At 46.6% G+C, this 17829-nt stretch overlaps 3 protein-coding genes across 3 annotated transcripts in view; all 3 read left to right on the forward strand.

Moving 5' to 3' along the window:
• Nucleotides 1-17829, forward strand: part of apaf1 (apoptotic peptidase activating factor 1) — a 129527-nt gene that overhangs the window by 99975 nt on the left and 11723 nt on the right. The window lies entirely within an intron of this gene.
• Nucleotides 1-17829, forward strand: part of LOC306916085 (NACHT, LRR and PYD domains-containing protein 3-like) — a 73995-nt gene that overhangs the window by 31661 nt on the left and 24505 nt on the right. The gene's annotated exons all lie outside the window — the stretch shown is intronic.
• LOC306916083 (NACHT, LRR and PYD domains-containing protein 3-like) overlaps nt 12775-17829 on the forward strand; it is a gene marked incomplete at its 3' end in the record, with an annotated part of 28743 nt that continues 23688 nt past the window's right edge. The window contains exons 1-5 of the mRNA XM_079493814.1: nt 12775-12971; nt 13288-13401; nt 13681-13794; nt 15781-15894; nt 16174-16287. Of these exons, the coding sequence (XP_079349940.1) occupies nt 12778-12971; nt 13288-13401; nt 13681-13794; nt 15781-15894; nt 16174-16287 (650 nt within the window). The remainder of the gene's footprint in view (nt 12972-13287; nt 13402-13680; nt 13795-15780; nt 15895-16173; nt 16288-17829) is intronic.

Genomic DNA, 17829 nt, shown 5'->3' on the forward strand with positions numbered 1-17829 from the left:
CTGTCTGTCTGTGTCTGTCTCTCTATTTTCACCATTTCATTGTATGTTGAGCTTGTAGATCTGCTATCTTCATGTATTTTATTTAATGTTGTGAGCTTGTAGATCTGCTATTTTCACCATTTCATCGCATGCATTGTATTGAATGTTGTAAGTAAACATACAAGGTTTCACCTCAGTTAACCACCCCCCCATCACCACAGAGACACGCCCACCTCACACATTGTCAAAGAACGGAATGTAATGTTGGCGCTCTAGTCTACAGTTTTCCTGTAAGTCACATGACTTCACTTCAGTGCGTTTGGGCGGGCGGGGGGGGGGGGGGGGGGGGGGGGGGGTGTTCTTTAGGCTGTGGATTCTGTGTTTGTTTTGATGAATGTAGGATTTTAGATGTTAGAGAGGTTCAAAATGAACACTTTTTACAATCAATAATTCTATCTATGTCAGGCACCAGAAAGGATAGGACTCAAAAGCAGGCAGCAAAACCTTTAACGGGTTTTATTATAGCCATCAATAGACCGGGGCGGCGGAGGGGGCGGCACGGGGGGGCACAGGGGACTGGAGGCCACCGGCTTGACCCGGGAGACGTGGAAGGTAGGGTGGATGCGCATGGTACGAGGCAACTTGAGACGAAGAGCAGCGCGATTAACCACCTTCACGATGGGGAAGGGGCCAATGAAACGAGGCGCCAACTTGCGGGACTCAACGCGGAGGGGAAGGTCCAGGTAAAGACAAACAAACTTTCTGCCCAGGGCGGTAAGCGGGCGCCGGCACACGATGCCGGTCAGTGTGGCGCCGGTACCTAGAGGCTGTGCGGAGAAGTCGGGAACGGGCAGTCTTCCACGTCCGCCGACAGCGGCGCACAAACTCCTGGGCAGAGGGGACTGAGACCTCTCTCTCCTGGTCAGGGAACAGAGGCCGCTGGTACCCCAAAGCGCATTGGAATGGCGACAGTCCAGTCGCAGACGTAGGAAGAGAATTATGAGCATATTCCACCCACACCAGCTTACGACTCCAGGTGGACGGGTTGTCGGAGGTAAGACAGCGTAGAGTGGACTCCAGCTCCTGGTTCATCCTCTCAGTCTGACCGTTAGACTCTGGGTGGAAGCCGGATGAGAGGCTGACCGAGACACCAACCAAGGAGCAGAAGGCCCTCCAGAACCCCGAGGTGAACTGGGGTCCCCGGTCCGAAACCACGTCGGAGAAGAAACCATGAGGGCGAACCACATGCTGAACCAGAAGCTCAGCCATTTCCTTGGCAGTGGGGAGCTTGGGGAGGGCAATGAAATGGGCCGATTTCGAAAACCGGTCCACGATAGTGAGAATGGCAGTGTTGCTGTCCGAAGGTGGGAGGCCAGTGACAAAGTCCAGTGAGATGTGAGACCACGGGCGGTGGGGGGTGGGAAGCGGAAGCAGAAGGCCGGACGGTGGGTGGCGAGAAGTCTTATTCTGCGCACAGACAGGACAGGCAGCAACAAACGAATCCACATCTTTCCTCATGGAGGGCCACCAGAAACTTTGTTTCAAGAACAGAAAGGTGCGATTCATGCCAGGATGACAGGTGAGGTTTGAGGAATGTCCCCACTGTAGCACACGGGACCTTACAGGTTCGGGTACGAACAGGCGATTCGGAGGTCCATTGCCGGGGTCGGGGTGGCTGCGCAGAGCGCTGCGGACCTCCGCTTCTATCTCCCAAGACAGGGCTCCCACTATGAAGTTGGGCGGCAGGATAGGCTCCGGGTCGTGACTCTCTGGGCTGGGACTGAACATGCGGGATAGGGCATCAGGCTTAGTGTTTTTGGACCCAGGGCGATAAGACAGAGTGAAGTTGAACCTGGAGAATAACAAAGCCCACCGGGCCTGGCGGGAACTGAGTCGTTTAGCCGTCTTAATATACTCCAGGTTCTTGTGGTCAGTCCAGGCAATGAACGGCTGCTCAGCACCCTCCAGCCAATGGCGCCACTCCTCCAGGGCTAACTTCACGGCTAACAGTTCCCGATTCCCAATGTCATAGTTTCTCTCTGCAGGGTCAAGTTTACAGGAGAAAAAGGCACAGGGGTGAATTCTGTGGTCTTCAGAGGAGCGCTGGGAAAGCACTGCTCCTACTCCCACGTCAGAGGCGTCAACTTCAACAATTAATTGACGGGTGGGGTCCGGATGAGTCAAGACAGGGGCAGACGTGAAGCGCTTCTTAAGGTACTGAAACGCCTTCTCCGCCTCAGGGGACCAGACAAAAGGCACCTTGGAAGAAGTGAGGGCAGTGAGAGGAGCCGCCACAGTGCTGTAGTTCCGCACAAAGCCCCTATAGAAATTGGCAAAGCCAAGGAAGCTCTGAAGCCCCTTCCGGTTCCTGGGTTGGGGCCACTCGACCACCGCTCTGATCTTCTCCGGGTCCATCCGGATACTGCCGGCAGACAGAATGTAGCCCAAGAAGGGGACAGTGGTCTGGTGGAAAGCACACTTCTCCGCTTTCACAAACAGGCAATTCTCAAGAAGGCGCTGGAGCACCTGTCTCACATGCTGGGCGTGGTCCTGAGCATTGCTGGAGAATATCAGGATGTCATCAAGAAAGACAAAGACGAACCGGTTCAGCATGTCGCGGAGGACATCGTTGACAAGAGCTTGAAAGACTGCAGGTGCATTGGTGAGGCCAAAGGGCATGACGAGGTACTCATAGTGGCCGCTGGGGGTGTTGAAAGCAGTCTTCCACTCGTCGCCCTCTCGGATTCTGACCAGGTGGTAAGCATTGCGGAGATCGAGTTTAGTGAAGATGGAGGCCTTCTGGACACGCTCAAAAGCAGAGGAGATGAGCGGGAGGGGATACCGGTTCTTGATGGTGATGTCGTTCAAGCCCCGATAATCAATACAGGGTCGTAATCCCCCATCCTTCTTCCCCACAAAGAAGAACCCCGCCCCAGCTGGAGAAGAGGAAGGGCGGATGAGTCCAGAGGCTAGGTACTCCGAGATGTACTTCTCCATAGCGTCGGTCTCGGGACCTGACAACGAGTACAGGCGGCCACGAGGGGGAGAAGTCTCAGGCATGAGATTAATGGGGCAGTCATAGGGACGGTGAGGAGGTAACGACGTGGCTCGTGACTTGTTGAAGACCTCCCTCAAGTCCCAGTATTCAGTTGGGACCCCTGTCAGGTCTGGAGAGTGGTTGGAAGGCGTAGGCTCAGGGTGGAGTGGGGGTTGAGCCGATTGTAGGCAGTTAGCCAGACAATACTGCCCCCAGGCTGTGATCTTGCAACATGACCAGTCAATAGAGGGGTTATGCAAAGCCAGCCAGGGACGTCCCAGAATGACAGGGACATGAGGTGAATTGATGAGGTGCAAAGAAATAGTCTCACAGTGATTGCCAGAAATACGTAGCTTGATAGGAACCGTAGACTGAGTTACCAACCCGATGGGTCTGCCATCGAGGGCGCTGGCTTGACGAGGTTTGTCAACAGAAATAGTGGGGATATTTAATTGGTGGACTAGGTTAGCATCAATCAAATTAGCATCTGCACCAGAATCAATAAGAGCCTGAGTCTTCAAAAGAGAGTTAGAATAGCTGATAGCAACAGACTGGAGATTATTGCAAGAGTTAGGGAATTGAACATTGCTCACCAATAATTCCCTGGTTACTGGCGAGCGTTGTCTTTTACAGGACAAGTTGCCACAATGTGGCCAGGATTTCCACAGTAGAAGCAGGCTTTATCTCTGACGCGGCGCTGGCGCTCCTCGTTGCTCAAGCTGGCCCTTCCAATCTCCATGGGTTCCCCTCTGGAGGTAGCGAGGGGCGTGGTCGAGGCTGTGACGCGCCCGGCACCGGTGAGTGTAGAGCCCGCCTCCGTAGGGTTGCGGTCCATGTTGGGGACGCGGAAGGATCTCTCTCTACGCCGCTCACGGAGGCGCTCGTCGATCTTTACAGCTAACTTCATGAGATCATTCAAGTTGTTTGCGTCTTCACGGGTAGAGAGTTCGTCTCGTAGCTCGGATGATAGGCCGTGGTGATAAGCGGTGAGCAGCGCGTCATCGTTCCATTTCGTCCCGGCTGCCAACGTGAGAAACTCAATGTTGTAAGCGATCACATCGCGCCTACCCTGTCGCACAGCATATAACCTCCGGGCCAGCGTCTGACCCGAACCAGGGTGATTGAACACCCGCTAAAACTCCGCCACAAAGGCATCATAAGTGCGATTAGCCGGGGGGAGGAGGCCGAGATGCGCGACAGCCCAGTTGAGAGGACTGTCAACAAGCTGATTCATAATAAACGCCAGTCTGTTTTGGTCGGATGAGTAGCGAGACGGCTGTGCGGCGAACGTAAACTCACACTGGACCATGAACTGACGAAAACCCCCTGGATCACCGGAATACTTGGCAGGAGTGGGAATATTGGGTTCGGACCGCGGGTCGGTACTAACAGGAACAGGAGCCATCGTTGCGTCCGGAGGAGCGATATGAGCTGGTGGCTGGGCTTGGTGAGTAACTAACTGTTGAACAACAGCAGTAAGGTTTGTAATCGCATCTTGCATTTCTCTGATGTTGTGGTCGTGCCGACCCAGTAATTGGCCCTGTAAATCGAGGGCTGACGGTTCGGGACTACCCGCTAAGTCCATGACTGGCCTGCAGATCTGTCAGGCAACAGAAAGGATAGGACTCAAAAGCAGGCAGCAAAACCTTTAACGGGTTTTATTATAAAGTCAAGGGAACAGGCAGAGGCGTCGTAGGTAGGGAAAGCGTGGGTCAGGGTTCCGGGAAGGCTGTCCGTGGGGCGTCGGTTCCGATAGGGATTAGGCAAGCCGTAAATCAGAGTTCGGTCCGGGTCCATACACAGTGGTTCTGGGAACAGGCAAAAGTACAAGGCGTCAGGCAAGGGAAAACTAGGGACAGGCTAAGGTCAGATACAATAACAGGCAGAATAACAGGTTCAAGACTAACGGCGTGCTAACCTAGGGTAAACTGGGCTGATCTGCAGGCAGAGAACAATGGGTAGCAGCAGACAATAAGTAACCTTGGTTACTCAGCGTAGAACCTGGTGCAGGTGCGCTCACACTGGGGTGGGCGTGACAATCTAGGAGAAAACACAACAGTATAACTTACATAAACTTGTTATGACTTGCGTGTGTGCGTGTGTGCGTGTGTGTGTGTGTGTGTGTGTGTGTGTGTGTGTGTGTGTGTGTGTGTGTGTGTGTGTGTGTGTGTGTCTGTCTGTCTGTCTGTCTGTCTGTCTGTCTGTCTGTCTGTCTGTCTGTCTGTCTGTCTGTCTGTCTGTCTGTCTGTCTGTCTGTCTGTCTGTCTGTCTGTCTGTCTGTCTGTCTGTCTGTCTGTCTGTCTGTCTGTCTGTCTGTCTGTCTGTCTGTCTGTCTGTCTGTCTGTCTGTCTGTCTGTCTGTCTGTCTGTCTGTCTGTCTGTCTGTCTGTCTGTCTGTCTGTCTGTCTGTCTGTCTGTCTGTCTGTCTGTCTGTCTGTCTGTCTGTCTGTCTGTCTGTCTGTCTGTCTGTCTGTCTGTCTGTCTGTCTGTCTGTCTGTCTGTCTGTCTGTCTGTCTGTCTGTCTGTCTGTCTGTCTGTCTGTCTGTCTGTCTGTCTGTCTGTCTGTCTGTCTGTCTGTCTGTCTGTCTGTCTGTCTGTCTGTCTGTCTGTCTGTCTGTCTGTCTGTCTGTCTGTCTGTCTGTCTGTCTGTCTGTCTGTCTGTCTGTCTGTCTGTCTGTCTGTCTGTCTGTCTGTCTGTCTGTCTGTCTGTCTGTCTGTCTGTCTGTCTGTCTGTCTGTCTGTCTGTCTGTCTGTCTGTCTGTCTGTCTGTCTGTCTGTCTGTCTGTCTGTCTGTCTGTCTGTCTGTCTGTCTGTCTGTCTGTCTGTCTGTCTGTCTGTCTGTCTGTCTGTCTGTCTGTGTGTGTGTGTGACTACAGTGTCACGACAAAGGGCCAAAAATAGCAAATCTGTACGCGCTGCGTTTTCAGCTTGATGTTTTGTTTGTTTTTGTTTTTTAACCCATTTTGACCTGAGATCAGATTCTAAAAATGTCTTCTTAATCCTTCTTAATAAAATAGCAGACCTACAAGCTCATAGCGCGGCACATGGTGCCGCGCTATGAGCTTGTAGATCTGCTATTTTTCAATCCTTCAAACGGCCCTTTCCATCAATTCCGTGGCCTGATTCCACTCACAAAATGTCATATATAGCATTAGGTTATGATGTTATATCATGTTGGATAATCATTAGGTTATGATGTTATATCATGTTGGATAATCATTAGGTTATGGTGTTATATCATGTTGGATAATCATTAGGTTATGATGTTATATCATGTTGGATAATCATTAGGTTATGGTGTTATATCATGTTGGATAATTACAATTTACAATTTACAATTTAGGCATTTAGCAGACGCTCTTAATCCAGAGCGACTTACATTAGGCAAGAACAAAAGTATGGGAATACATCACATATATAAAATGCATTTATCAAGAAACATGCGTAAGCTAAGAACGTAACTAGAACATATCTATATAATGACACTATACATATTAAATATACATATATACTATACTATGCTATACATATGTACTATGATGTGCTATGACTACATACAATGCAATTATTGTGCTGTCTACATGACATGCTATAAGTCTGTTTCAAATGCTATCTAAGTCTAAAAAGTGCTATCTAAGGGGGTAGGATATCTAAGGGGGTAGGATATCTAAGGGGGTATCTAATCATTAGGTTGTGATGTTATATCATGTTGGATAATCATTAGGTTATGATATTATATCATGTTGGATAATCATTAGGTTAGGATGTTATATCATGTTGGATAATCATTAGGTTATGGTGTTATATCATGTTGGATGATCATTAGGTTATGATGTTATATCATGTTGGATAATCATTAGGTTATGGTGTTATATCATGTTGGATAATCATTAGGTTATGATGTTATATCATGTTGGATAATCATTAGGTTATGGTGTTATATCATGTTGGATAATCATTAGGTTATGATGTTATATCATGTTGGATAATCATTAGGTTATGATGTTATATCATGTTGGATAATCATTAGGTTATGGTGTTATATCATGTTGGATAATCATTAGGTTATGATGTTATATCATGTTGGATAATCATTAGGTTATGGTGTTATATCATGTTGGATAATCATTAGGTTATGGTGTTATATCATGTTGGATAATCATTAGGTTATGGTGTTATATCATGTTGGATAATCATTAGGTTATGATGTTATATCATGTTGGATAATCATTAGGTTATGGTGTTATATCATGTTGGATAATCATTAGGTTATGGTGTTATATCATGTTGGATAATCATTAGGTTATGGTGTTATATCATGTTGGATAATCATTAGGTTATGATGTTATATCATGTTGGATAATCATTAGGTTATGATGTTATATCATGTTGGATAATCATTAGGTTATGGTGTTATATCATGTTGGATAATCATTAGGTTATGGTGTTATATCATGTTGGATAATCATTAGGTTATGGTGTTATATCATGTTGGATAATCATTAGGTTATGTTATATCATGTTATTATTATTGTTATTAAATATATAGCCTATCCTTCCATTCCGTCTCCCTTTGAGAACAGTGAGAAAGCACTATTGTGTTTGTTGACATTCTAAACGCGGTACATAACTAATTTGCATACTTAAATGATTGACGTTCGGGATCCCCCTCATTCCCCTGGTAACGCTATGAACTGTGGGTAATTTCTTTGCCAAAGTCAGCTAAAGTCAGCATAGGGCACATAAAGGGGCGGGGCTGAGCCCTCACTGACTTGTGAGCTTGTAGATCTGCTATCTTCATGCATTTTATTGAATGTTGTGAGCTTGTAGATCTGCTATTTTCACCATTGCCCTCACTGACTTGCTCTATCGCCCCCCAGGAACTCTTGGGAACTTCCTGGAAGAACTAGATTCCCTGATTAGTTCATTTCCAGAAGATGGCACCCCCCTGATCCTACTGGGCGATTTCAACCTACCTACAGCAGAGAAGTATCTTCCCGTTACATCCCTTCTGGCCTCATTTGACCTCTCACTATCTCCCTCCCCTCCCACTCACAAGGCTGGTAATGTTTTGGACCTTGTGTTCTCCAGAGCCTGCTCTCCCTCTACACTCTCTGTTACTCCGTTAATTAGGTCTGACCACCACTTCATAGCCTTCTCCCTCTCTCTCTCCACCCTCCCGCCTAAACCCACTAACCCTCCTAACGTCACCACCCGACGCAATCTCAAATCCCTAAACCCCTCCTCCCTCTCATCCTCTATTCTCTCCTCTCTACCCTCCCTGGAGTCCTTCCTCTCTCTCTCACCTGACTCTGCAACCTCATCCTTCCTCTCCTCTATCTCATCTGCATTCGACCAACACTGCCCGCTCTCATCCAGGCCAGCTCGCTCATGTCCACCGGCTCCCTGGTTATCTGAAACTCTCAGATCTGAACGAACACCTCTAAGAGCAGCCGAAAGGAAGTGGCGCAAGACAAAGCTACCTGAGGACCTATCCCACTTTCACTCACTCCTCTCTGCCTTCTCCCTCTCACTAACCACTGCTAAAACCTCTTTCTACCACACCAAAATCCAATCCTGTACTTCTAACCCAAGGAAGCTCTTCTCCACTTTCTCCTCCCTCCTTAAGCCCCCTCCCCCCACCCAACCTTCATCCCTCACTGCTGATGTTTTTGTCAACTACTTCGAGAAGAAGGTTGACGATATCAGCAGCTCCTTCCCCCCTCTCCCCCATAAAGTGGCATCTGACTCAACCAACACTAACCCCAACACACCATGCATGTCCTCCTTCTCTCCTCTTTCCCCAGACGAGGTCCTACAACTAGTGACTTCCACTAGACCGCATGGCTGAGGGAAGTAGGGGTGCTGGGGGGGCTGTAGCACCCCCTCCCCCCAGGCACAGCCCCCCCTCGAACAGGAGAGAAAGAAAAAAAAAAGAGATTAAATATGCTGTATCACAGTATTGGCACCTTATCCTGGTTAATTGCCTGTGTCAGTTCGTTCATATATAACTTGCGTGTGGAGAGGGAAAGTAAAGGCCACGTTTGCGCGTGAAAATGCACGAAAATGCGCGTGCATGATGCGCGTGCACGCGCATTTTTGCGGCGCGCGCTATGCGCGCGCACCCCCAGGTACACGTTCAGCCCCTGCTAGTGTAAAGTACTTCCCGCGGGCCTGCTCTCGACCCTGTCCCGTCTCCAATCTTCCAGACCATCGCACCTGATCTGCTCCCCTTCATCACCTCCATCATCAACACCTCAGTAACCTCAGGCTGCGTCCCATCTGCCCTCAAGTCAGCCAGAGTAACACCACTCCTCAAGAAACCAACCCTTGACCCCTCAGATGTCAAGAACTACAGACCGGTATCACTCCTTTCATTTCTATCAAAAAGCATTGAACGTGTTGTCTCCAACCAGCTCTCTCTCCATCTCTCACATAACAACCTGCTGGATCCCAACCAGTCCGGATTCAAAAAGGCCCACTCCACAGAAACTGCCCTGCTGGCAGTCACAGAAGCACTACATGCTGCCCAGGCTGCTTCCCACTCCGCAGTCCTGATTCTCCTAGACCTATCAGCAGCATTTGACACAGTGAACCACCAGCTGCTCCTAGACACCCTAGCGGATCTAGGCATCGGCGGGACGGCACTAAAGTGGTTCTCCTCTTGCCTCACCGACCGGACCTACCAGGTCTCCTGGAAAGGTCTGTTATCATCCCCCCGAACCCTCCAAACTGGGGTCCCACAGGGATCTGTACTTGGTCCCCTCCTTTTCTCACTGTACACTAAATCCCTTGGCACTATCATCTCTGCTCACAATATATCCTATCACTGTTATGCCGATGACACACAACTGTTTCTATCCTTCCCCCCCTCTGCCACCCAGGTGGAAGAGCGCATCACTGCTTGCCTGGCTGACATCTCACAGTGGATGTCCTCCAACCACCTCAAGCTGAACCCAGACAAGACTGAGCTTCTCTTCTTCCCAGCTAAGTCCTGCCCGATGCGGGATCTAACTATTTCCGTAGACAACGCCCTGGTAACGTCTGTCCCAACAGCCAGGAACCTTGGTGTTGTCCTGGACAGTCAGCTCTCGTTCAAAACTCACATCACAGCTGTCACTCGATCCTGTAGGTTCACACTCTATAACATACGACGAATTAGACCGTTCCTCACCCAGGAATCATCCCAGCTCCTAATCCAGACAACAGTCCTGTCAAAACTTGACTATTGTAACTCTCTCCTTACTGGCCTACCGGCGTGTGCACTGAAGCCTCTCCAACTGATCCAAAATGCCGCAGCTCGCTTGGTCTTCAACCAGCCAAAATTCTCACATGTCTCCCCCCTGCTCCGCTCCCTGCACTGGCTCCCGGTCGCTGCCCGCACAGAATACAAAACTCTGATGTTGGCATTTAAAGCAACCAAAGGTATGGCTCCCCCATATCTTGCCAGCATGATTGAACCCTACAAACCCTCTCGCGCACTCAGATCAGCCAACGCAGGGAAGCTGGAAGTACCCTCACTAAAAACGCCGGGACAACGCTCCACACGTCCCAAACTCTTCTCCCTTCTGGCCCCAAAACTGTGGAATGCACTTCCCGTTGCAATCAGAAGTGCAGCATCACTCCCGATCTTCCGCCGTAGTCTGAAAACCCACCTTTTCAGACTCCATCATGGCCCATAGCACTTACCCTACCCCCCTTAGACAGCACTTCTTAGACTTATATAGCATTCGAAACAGACTTATAGCATGTCATGTAGACAGCACAATAAGTGCATTGTATGTAGTCATAGCACTTCATAGTATATAGTGTATAGTAGTCATAGCACTTCATAGTATATATGTACAGCATAGTATAGCATATATGTGTAGTTTATATGTATAGTGTCATTATATAGATATGTTCTAGTTATAGTTTATATGTATAGTGTCATTATATAGATATGTTCTAGTCACGTTCTTAGCTTACGCATGTTTCGCGATAAATGCTTTTTTACATATGTGATGTATTCCCATGCTTTTTGTTCTTGCTTATTGTAAGTCGCTCTGGATTAAGAGCGTCTGCTAAATGCCTAAATTGTAAATTGTAAATTGTATTACCGATTTCAAATGGGACATCCCTCAAGCCCTCGCAGACTTCACATGAACGCGCAGCTAAGTCAGTGAGGGCTCATTGAGTCAGCAAGGGAGTGGATTGGGCCGAAGGTCAAAGAGCCATAAAACATGGTGCTCGAGTAAAACATGATGCTCAAAGGTTGACACACAGTCGACACGTCTCTGAATTGAACAGTCTGGCATCGATGATGTTTCTTTTTAACAACGGGGGAATAAAGCACAAAGATTAATTTAGGGTAAGTGTTGTTAATCACGCGTCTGCTTAATTAATGGAGGCTAACCATGCTGCTATAATTGTGCATTTATATAGCGCTTTTATCCAAGGCGCTTTGCTTATAGATCAGGGGTGGGCAACTTTGAGAGGGCCATTATATTTCCATACTCACTCCAGAGGGGCCACATTGCATGCATGTCGTAGCAAAAATAGCCGATCTACAAATTATATATATTTGAATTGAAATCCTGAATTTGTTTTTGCTATTTTTAATTGGTATCCTGAAAAGTCATTTTAACTAAATACAAATATATTGGACATAAAAAGACAATAACATTATTTGTAATACTACTCTGCAAGCTACTAATTTAGACTTAAGTAATTCAAGCGGGTCATGTTTGCATGTTTGGAATTGTAACGGCTGAAATCAATAACATATATCAGTATTCCGAAATGAATCTGAGGGCCACATTAAGTGAAGGAGTATGATTATAGATCAAGTCTTGCGCAAGGACACTTGGACACTATCTCTGGGGGAGCCCACAGCCTGGGATCGAACCGGGAACCTCACGGTACCCAAGTGGCTGCTCTACCTCCCGAGTCGCCCCACACTACTGTCATGAAGGTTAAATAATGTTTAAATGTTTAAGGGTTTATTGTTTAAAAGTTTGTTTAATTAAGCTAACGTACAATATTATTCCCACTTCCCTGCTATCTCTCTTTCGCCCACGCGCTCTCCCCGTCTCTCTTATGGTGTGTGTGTGTGTGTGTGTGTGTGTGTGTGTGTGTGTGTGTGTGTGTGTGTGTGTGTGTGTGTGTGTGTGTGTGTGTGTGTGTGTGTGTGTGTGTGTGCGCGTGTGTGTGTGCGTGTGCGTGTGTGCGCGCGCGTGCGCGTGCGTGCGCGCGCGCTCGCTCGCTCGCTCGCTCGCTCGCTCGCTCGAGGAAATGGAAGGCAAGACCCACCCAACTCTGACTCAGATATCTGACACTGGCCTTAACCAATCATCACTCATCCTGTGTACACCTAAACCAATCAAGAGGCAGAATAGGGCGGGCCGGGACCAGTGGGAGGAGACAACGGTGTAGAACGGTGCAGACCTGTAAGGGTCCATTTGGTTTCTATCCCTCTAAGTAGTTTTCTATCAGTGTTTGGTGTCTCCTCAATTGACGATATGCACACAGCTGTGTTAGCAAGGTGCTAACTAGGTGCAACTTCCCATTGACAGCCCATTCATCCAAACAGAAAACGTCTGATTGTATTAAATAACGTCAAACTTACCAACATTGCAGCTGTACGGAAAGCTTGAATTATCCTCCATCTGCAAAGTGTTTGTTTCATAAAAATCCACCGTAGACATGTTATGTGACAGGTCTATGGTGGACAGGTGTAATAAAGATGATGTGTTTGATTGACAGGTGTAATAGAGACTAAAGATGAGTGATTCTGTGGAGAGAGAGGAGGATGGAGCTGACAGACCACAGAGAGAGGAGGATGGAGCTGACAGACCACAGAGAGAGGAGGATAGAGCTGACAGACCACAGTCTCCAACTCCCAGCCTTCTGTCTGTGAAGAGTGACCGGTCTAGAGAAAATCCTCCTGACTTCAGTAACGAACCTCCAGATACACAGTATGTAATCCTCCGGTACAATACACACAACAATAAGTAGTAACAGTAGTACATTAAAGAATGTTTTTGACAGAATATTGATTGATATTTGATCCACACATTGTACTCTGGCTTATTATAGCGCCATCAGGAGGCCACAACCTGACCTGCCCTGGTGGAGACCTGTGCCCCGAGGGGCACCTTTTCTAGTTTTCTGCTGTTTTTCTTGTTGCTGCTATGAATCCCAAGTCTTATACTTGTATAATGTGATGTGAATATATTGGATCTTGAAATATCCATTCACATGATAATTGTAGAAAACATTGTATGATTCCAGAAGTCTCCACCACAGAGCAGAGTCACCAACACCCAGCCTACTGTCTGTGAAGAGTGACAAGTCTATGGGAAAGCCTATTAACTTCAGTAATGAACCTGGACCTCCTGACTCACAGTATGTCAATCCTCCTGTACAATATACACAACAATAAAACAAACAAACAATGTCATTCCACAGCTAAACTGTACATTAAAGAATGTTTTTGACAGAATATTGATTGATATTTGATCCACACTTTGTACTTTGGTTTTGTGAGTCGACCTGTTGCGTCAGACTGAAATATTCTGATGGATTGTACATAACGTTGGCGTCAGACACAATCCAACGCAGGCGTGGCATTAATGACAGTAAAACACACCCTGGTGTAATATTGCTTAATGGTTCTGATTTCAGAGGCCGTTACCACAGAGCAGAGTCTCCAACTCCCAGCCTTCTGTCTGTGAAGAGTGACCGGTCTAAAGACATTCCTCCTAACTTCAGTAATGAACCTGGACCTCCTGATACACAGTACGTCAATCCTCCTGTACAATGTACACAACAATAAAACTAACAAACAATGTAATAGGCCTATCTCACAGCCCCCTTTCCACGCCCCCTTCCGGTAGATAGTGGTGTCATTTAACATTAGCATTTACACGTTTTTTTCTCTGGAGAATCTAACTACATTTCCTAATGTAAAAATGTGACAGACCAATATTATTATGAAGCAAACAAGATGGTAAATCAGCTCGAACAGATAGAACAAACCTTACCTTGAGAAAACAAAAGTTGTAGACTTCTTAAATAACCTTTGTTAACATGTAGTGTCTATGGAGTGACGTCACGCTATCACCACTAGCCCCGAAAGGGGGCGTAAAAAGGGGGCGGGGAAATTCTGTGAGATAGGCCTATTCCACAGATTGTACCTCACGTTGCCGTCAGACACAATCCAGCTACGCATCTCCATTTCTCAACTGTTGAGGATCTCTAGGGGGCGCTAGCCCCTCCCAATGCATGGCTTTCTGAAATTACGTCATGTGGTAACAAAGGCTATGGACTTTAATGTTTGTTTATTAGAGCCTAATTATCAATAACCTGTCGCCAGGAGGCCACAACCTGACCTGCCCTGGTGGAGACCTGTGCCCCGAGGGGCACCTTTTCTAGTTTTCTGCTGTTTTTCTTGTTGCTGCTATGAATCCTAAGTCTTATACTTGTATAATGTGATGTGAAAATATTGGATCTTGAAATATCCATTCACATGATAATTGTAGAAAACATCTGTATGATTCCAGAAGTCTCCACCACAGAGCAGAGTCTCCAACACCCAGCCTTCTGTCTGTGAAGAGTGACTGGTCTAGAGACATTCCTCTTAACTTCAGTAATGAACCTGGACCTCCTGATACACAGTATGTCAATCCTCCTGTACAATATACACAACAATAAAACAAACAAACAATGTCATTCCACAGATTGTACGTAACGTTGCCGCCAGACACAATCCAGCTACACATCTCCATTTCTCAACTGTTGAGGATCTCTAGGGGGCGCTAGCCCCTCCAATGAATGGCTTTCTGAAATTACGTCATGTGTTAACTAAGGCTATGGACTTTAATGTTTGTTTATTAGAGACTAATTATCAATAACCTCTCGCCAGTGTTGGGTCAGCTACATGTAGCTTAACTTGCCCAACACTGGTTTTAATTAATTGTCTCCACCAGGCCGAAGGCATGGGGAGAGAGTATGTTTTGCACTTCGTTCGTGTGTCCGTCCATCCGTCCGTCTGTGTACAGCTAATCTCCGGCACCGTTAACCTGGTCGATGCCTAACTTTGCACACACACTCCCTTGATGCCAACAATGAACCTCTGCCCCAAATTTTCCAGAACGGCCTGTTATAGCGCCACCAGGAGGCCGACTTTTGTAAAACACATTTTTTTATATTACTCCTCCATATTTTGTCCAAAAATCCCGTGAATTTGTTTCACAGTATCTCTATAGTCATGTGTTCAAGACAGATCTGTCCGATATTTGATATTCCATCCTGAATGGCTAACATTGGCTTTCAAAATTTGCAGGATTGGCCCGTTTTGAACAAAAAGCCTCAAATCATGAACGCAGCGTGCAATTTACATGAAATCTTTCACAGACTTTCCTACTAAGCTGAGGAATATATCCCACCATTTTCACATTGGCCTGTTATAGCGCCACCAACAGGTGGATTTTTGAAAAACACCATTTTGGAACAAAATGCCTCAAATCATCCAATTGCCATCCAAGGCGTAAGAATAAATTGCACTCTTTTCACATTGGCCTATTATAGCGCCACCAGGAGGCCACAACCTGACCTGCCCTGGTGGAGACCTGTGCCCCGAGGGGCACCTTTTCTAGTTTTCTGCTGTTTTTCTTGTTGCTGCTATGAATCCCAAGTCTTATACTTGTATAATGTGATGTGAAAATATTGGATCTTGAAATATCCATTCACATGATAATTGTAGAAAACATTGTATGATTCCAGAAGTCTCCACCACAGAGCAGAGTCACCAACACCCAGCCTACTGTCTGTGAAGAGTGACAAGTCTATGGGAAAGCCTATTAACTTCAGTAATGAACCTGGACCTCCTGACTCACAGTATGTCAATCCTCCTGTACAATATACACAACAATAAAACAAACAAACAATGTCATTCCACAGCTAAACTGTACATTAAAGAATGTTTTTGACAGAATATTGATTGATATTTGATCCACACTTTGTACTTTGGTTTTGTGAGTCGACCTGTTGCGTCAGACTGAAATATTCTGATGGATTGTACATAACGTTGGCGTCAGACACAATCCAACGCAGGCGTGGCATTAATGACAGTAAAACACACCCTGGTGTAATATTGCTTAATGGTTCTGATTTCAGAGGCCGTTACCACAGAGCAGAGTCTCCAACTCCCAGCCTTCTGTCTGTGAAGAGTGACCGGTCTAAAGACATTCCTCCTAACTTCAGTAATGAACCTGGACCTCCTGATACACAGTACGTCAATCCTCCTGTACAATGTACACAACAATAAAACTAACAAACAATGTAATAGGCCTATCTCACAGCCCCCTTTCCACGCCCCCTTCCGGTAGATAGTGGTGTCATTTAACATTAGCATTTACACGTTTTTTTCTCTGGAGAATCTAACTACATTTCCTAATGTAAAAATGTGACAGACCAATATTATTATGAAGCAAACAAGATTGTAAATCAGCTCGAACAGATAGAACAAACCTTACCTTGAGAAAACAAAAGTTGTAGACTTCTTAAATAACCTTTGTTAACATGTAGTGTCTATGGAGTGACGTCACGCTATCACCACTAGCCCCGAAAGGGGGCGTAAAAAGGGGGCGGGGAAATTCTGTGAGATAGGCCTATTCCACAGATTGTACCTCACGTTGCCGTCAGACACAATCCAGCTACGCATCTCCATTTCTCAACTGTTGAGGATCTCTAGGGGGCGCTAGCCCCTCCCAATGCATGGCTTTCTGAAATTATGTCATGTGGTAACAAAGGCTATGGACTTTAATGTTTGTTTATTAGAGCCTAATTATCAATAACCTGTCGCCAGGAGGCCACAACCTGACCTGCCCTGGTGGAGACCTGTGCCCCGAGGGGCACCTTTTCTAGTTTTCTGCTGTTTTTCTTGTTGCTGCTATGAATCCTAAGTCTTATACTTGTATAATGTGATGTGAAAATATTGGATCTTGAAATATCCATTCACATGATAATTGTAGAAAACATCTGTATGATTCCAGAAGTCTCCACCACAGAGCAGAGTCTCCAACACCCAGCCTTCTGTCTGTGAAGAGTGACTGGTCTAGAGACATTCCTCTTAACTTCAGTAATGAACCTGGACCTCCTGATACACAGTATGTCAATCCTCCTGTACAATATACACAACAATAAAACAAACAAACAATGTCATTCCACAGATTGTACGTAACGTTGCCGCCAGACACAATCCAGCTACACATCTCCATTTCTCAACTGTTGAGGATCTCTAGGGGGCGCTAGCCCCTCCAATGAATGGCTTTCTGAAATTACGTCATGTGTTAACTAAGGCTATGGACTTTAATGTTTGTTTATTAGAGACTAATTATCAATAACCTCTCGCCAGTGTTGGGTCAGCTACATGTAGCTTAACTTGCCCAACACTGGTTTTAATTAATTGTCTCCACCAGGCCGAAGGCATGGGGAGAGAGTATGTTTTGCACTTCGTTCGTGTGTCCGTCCATCCGTCCGTCTGTGTACAGCTAATCTCCGGCACCGTTAACCTGGTCGATGCCTAACTTTGCACACACACTCCCTTGATGCCAACAATGAACCTCTGCCCCAAATTTTCCAGAACGGCCTGTTATAGCGCCACCAGGAGGCCGACTTTTGTAAAACACATTTTTTTATATTACTCCTCCATATTTTGTCCAAAGATCCCGTGAATTTGTTTCACAGTATCTCTATAGTCATGTGTTCAAGACAGATCTGTCCGATATTTGATATTCCATCCTGAATGGCTAACATTGGCTTTCAAAATTT

Source organism: Electrona antarctica (assembly GCF_951216825.1).
Source record: "Electrona antarctica genome assembly, chromosome: 23".
NCBI lineage: Eukaryota > Metazoa > Chordata > Actinopteri > Myctophiformes > Myctophidae > Electrona > Electrona antarctica.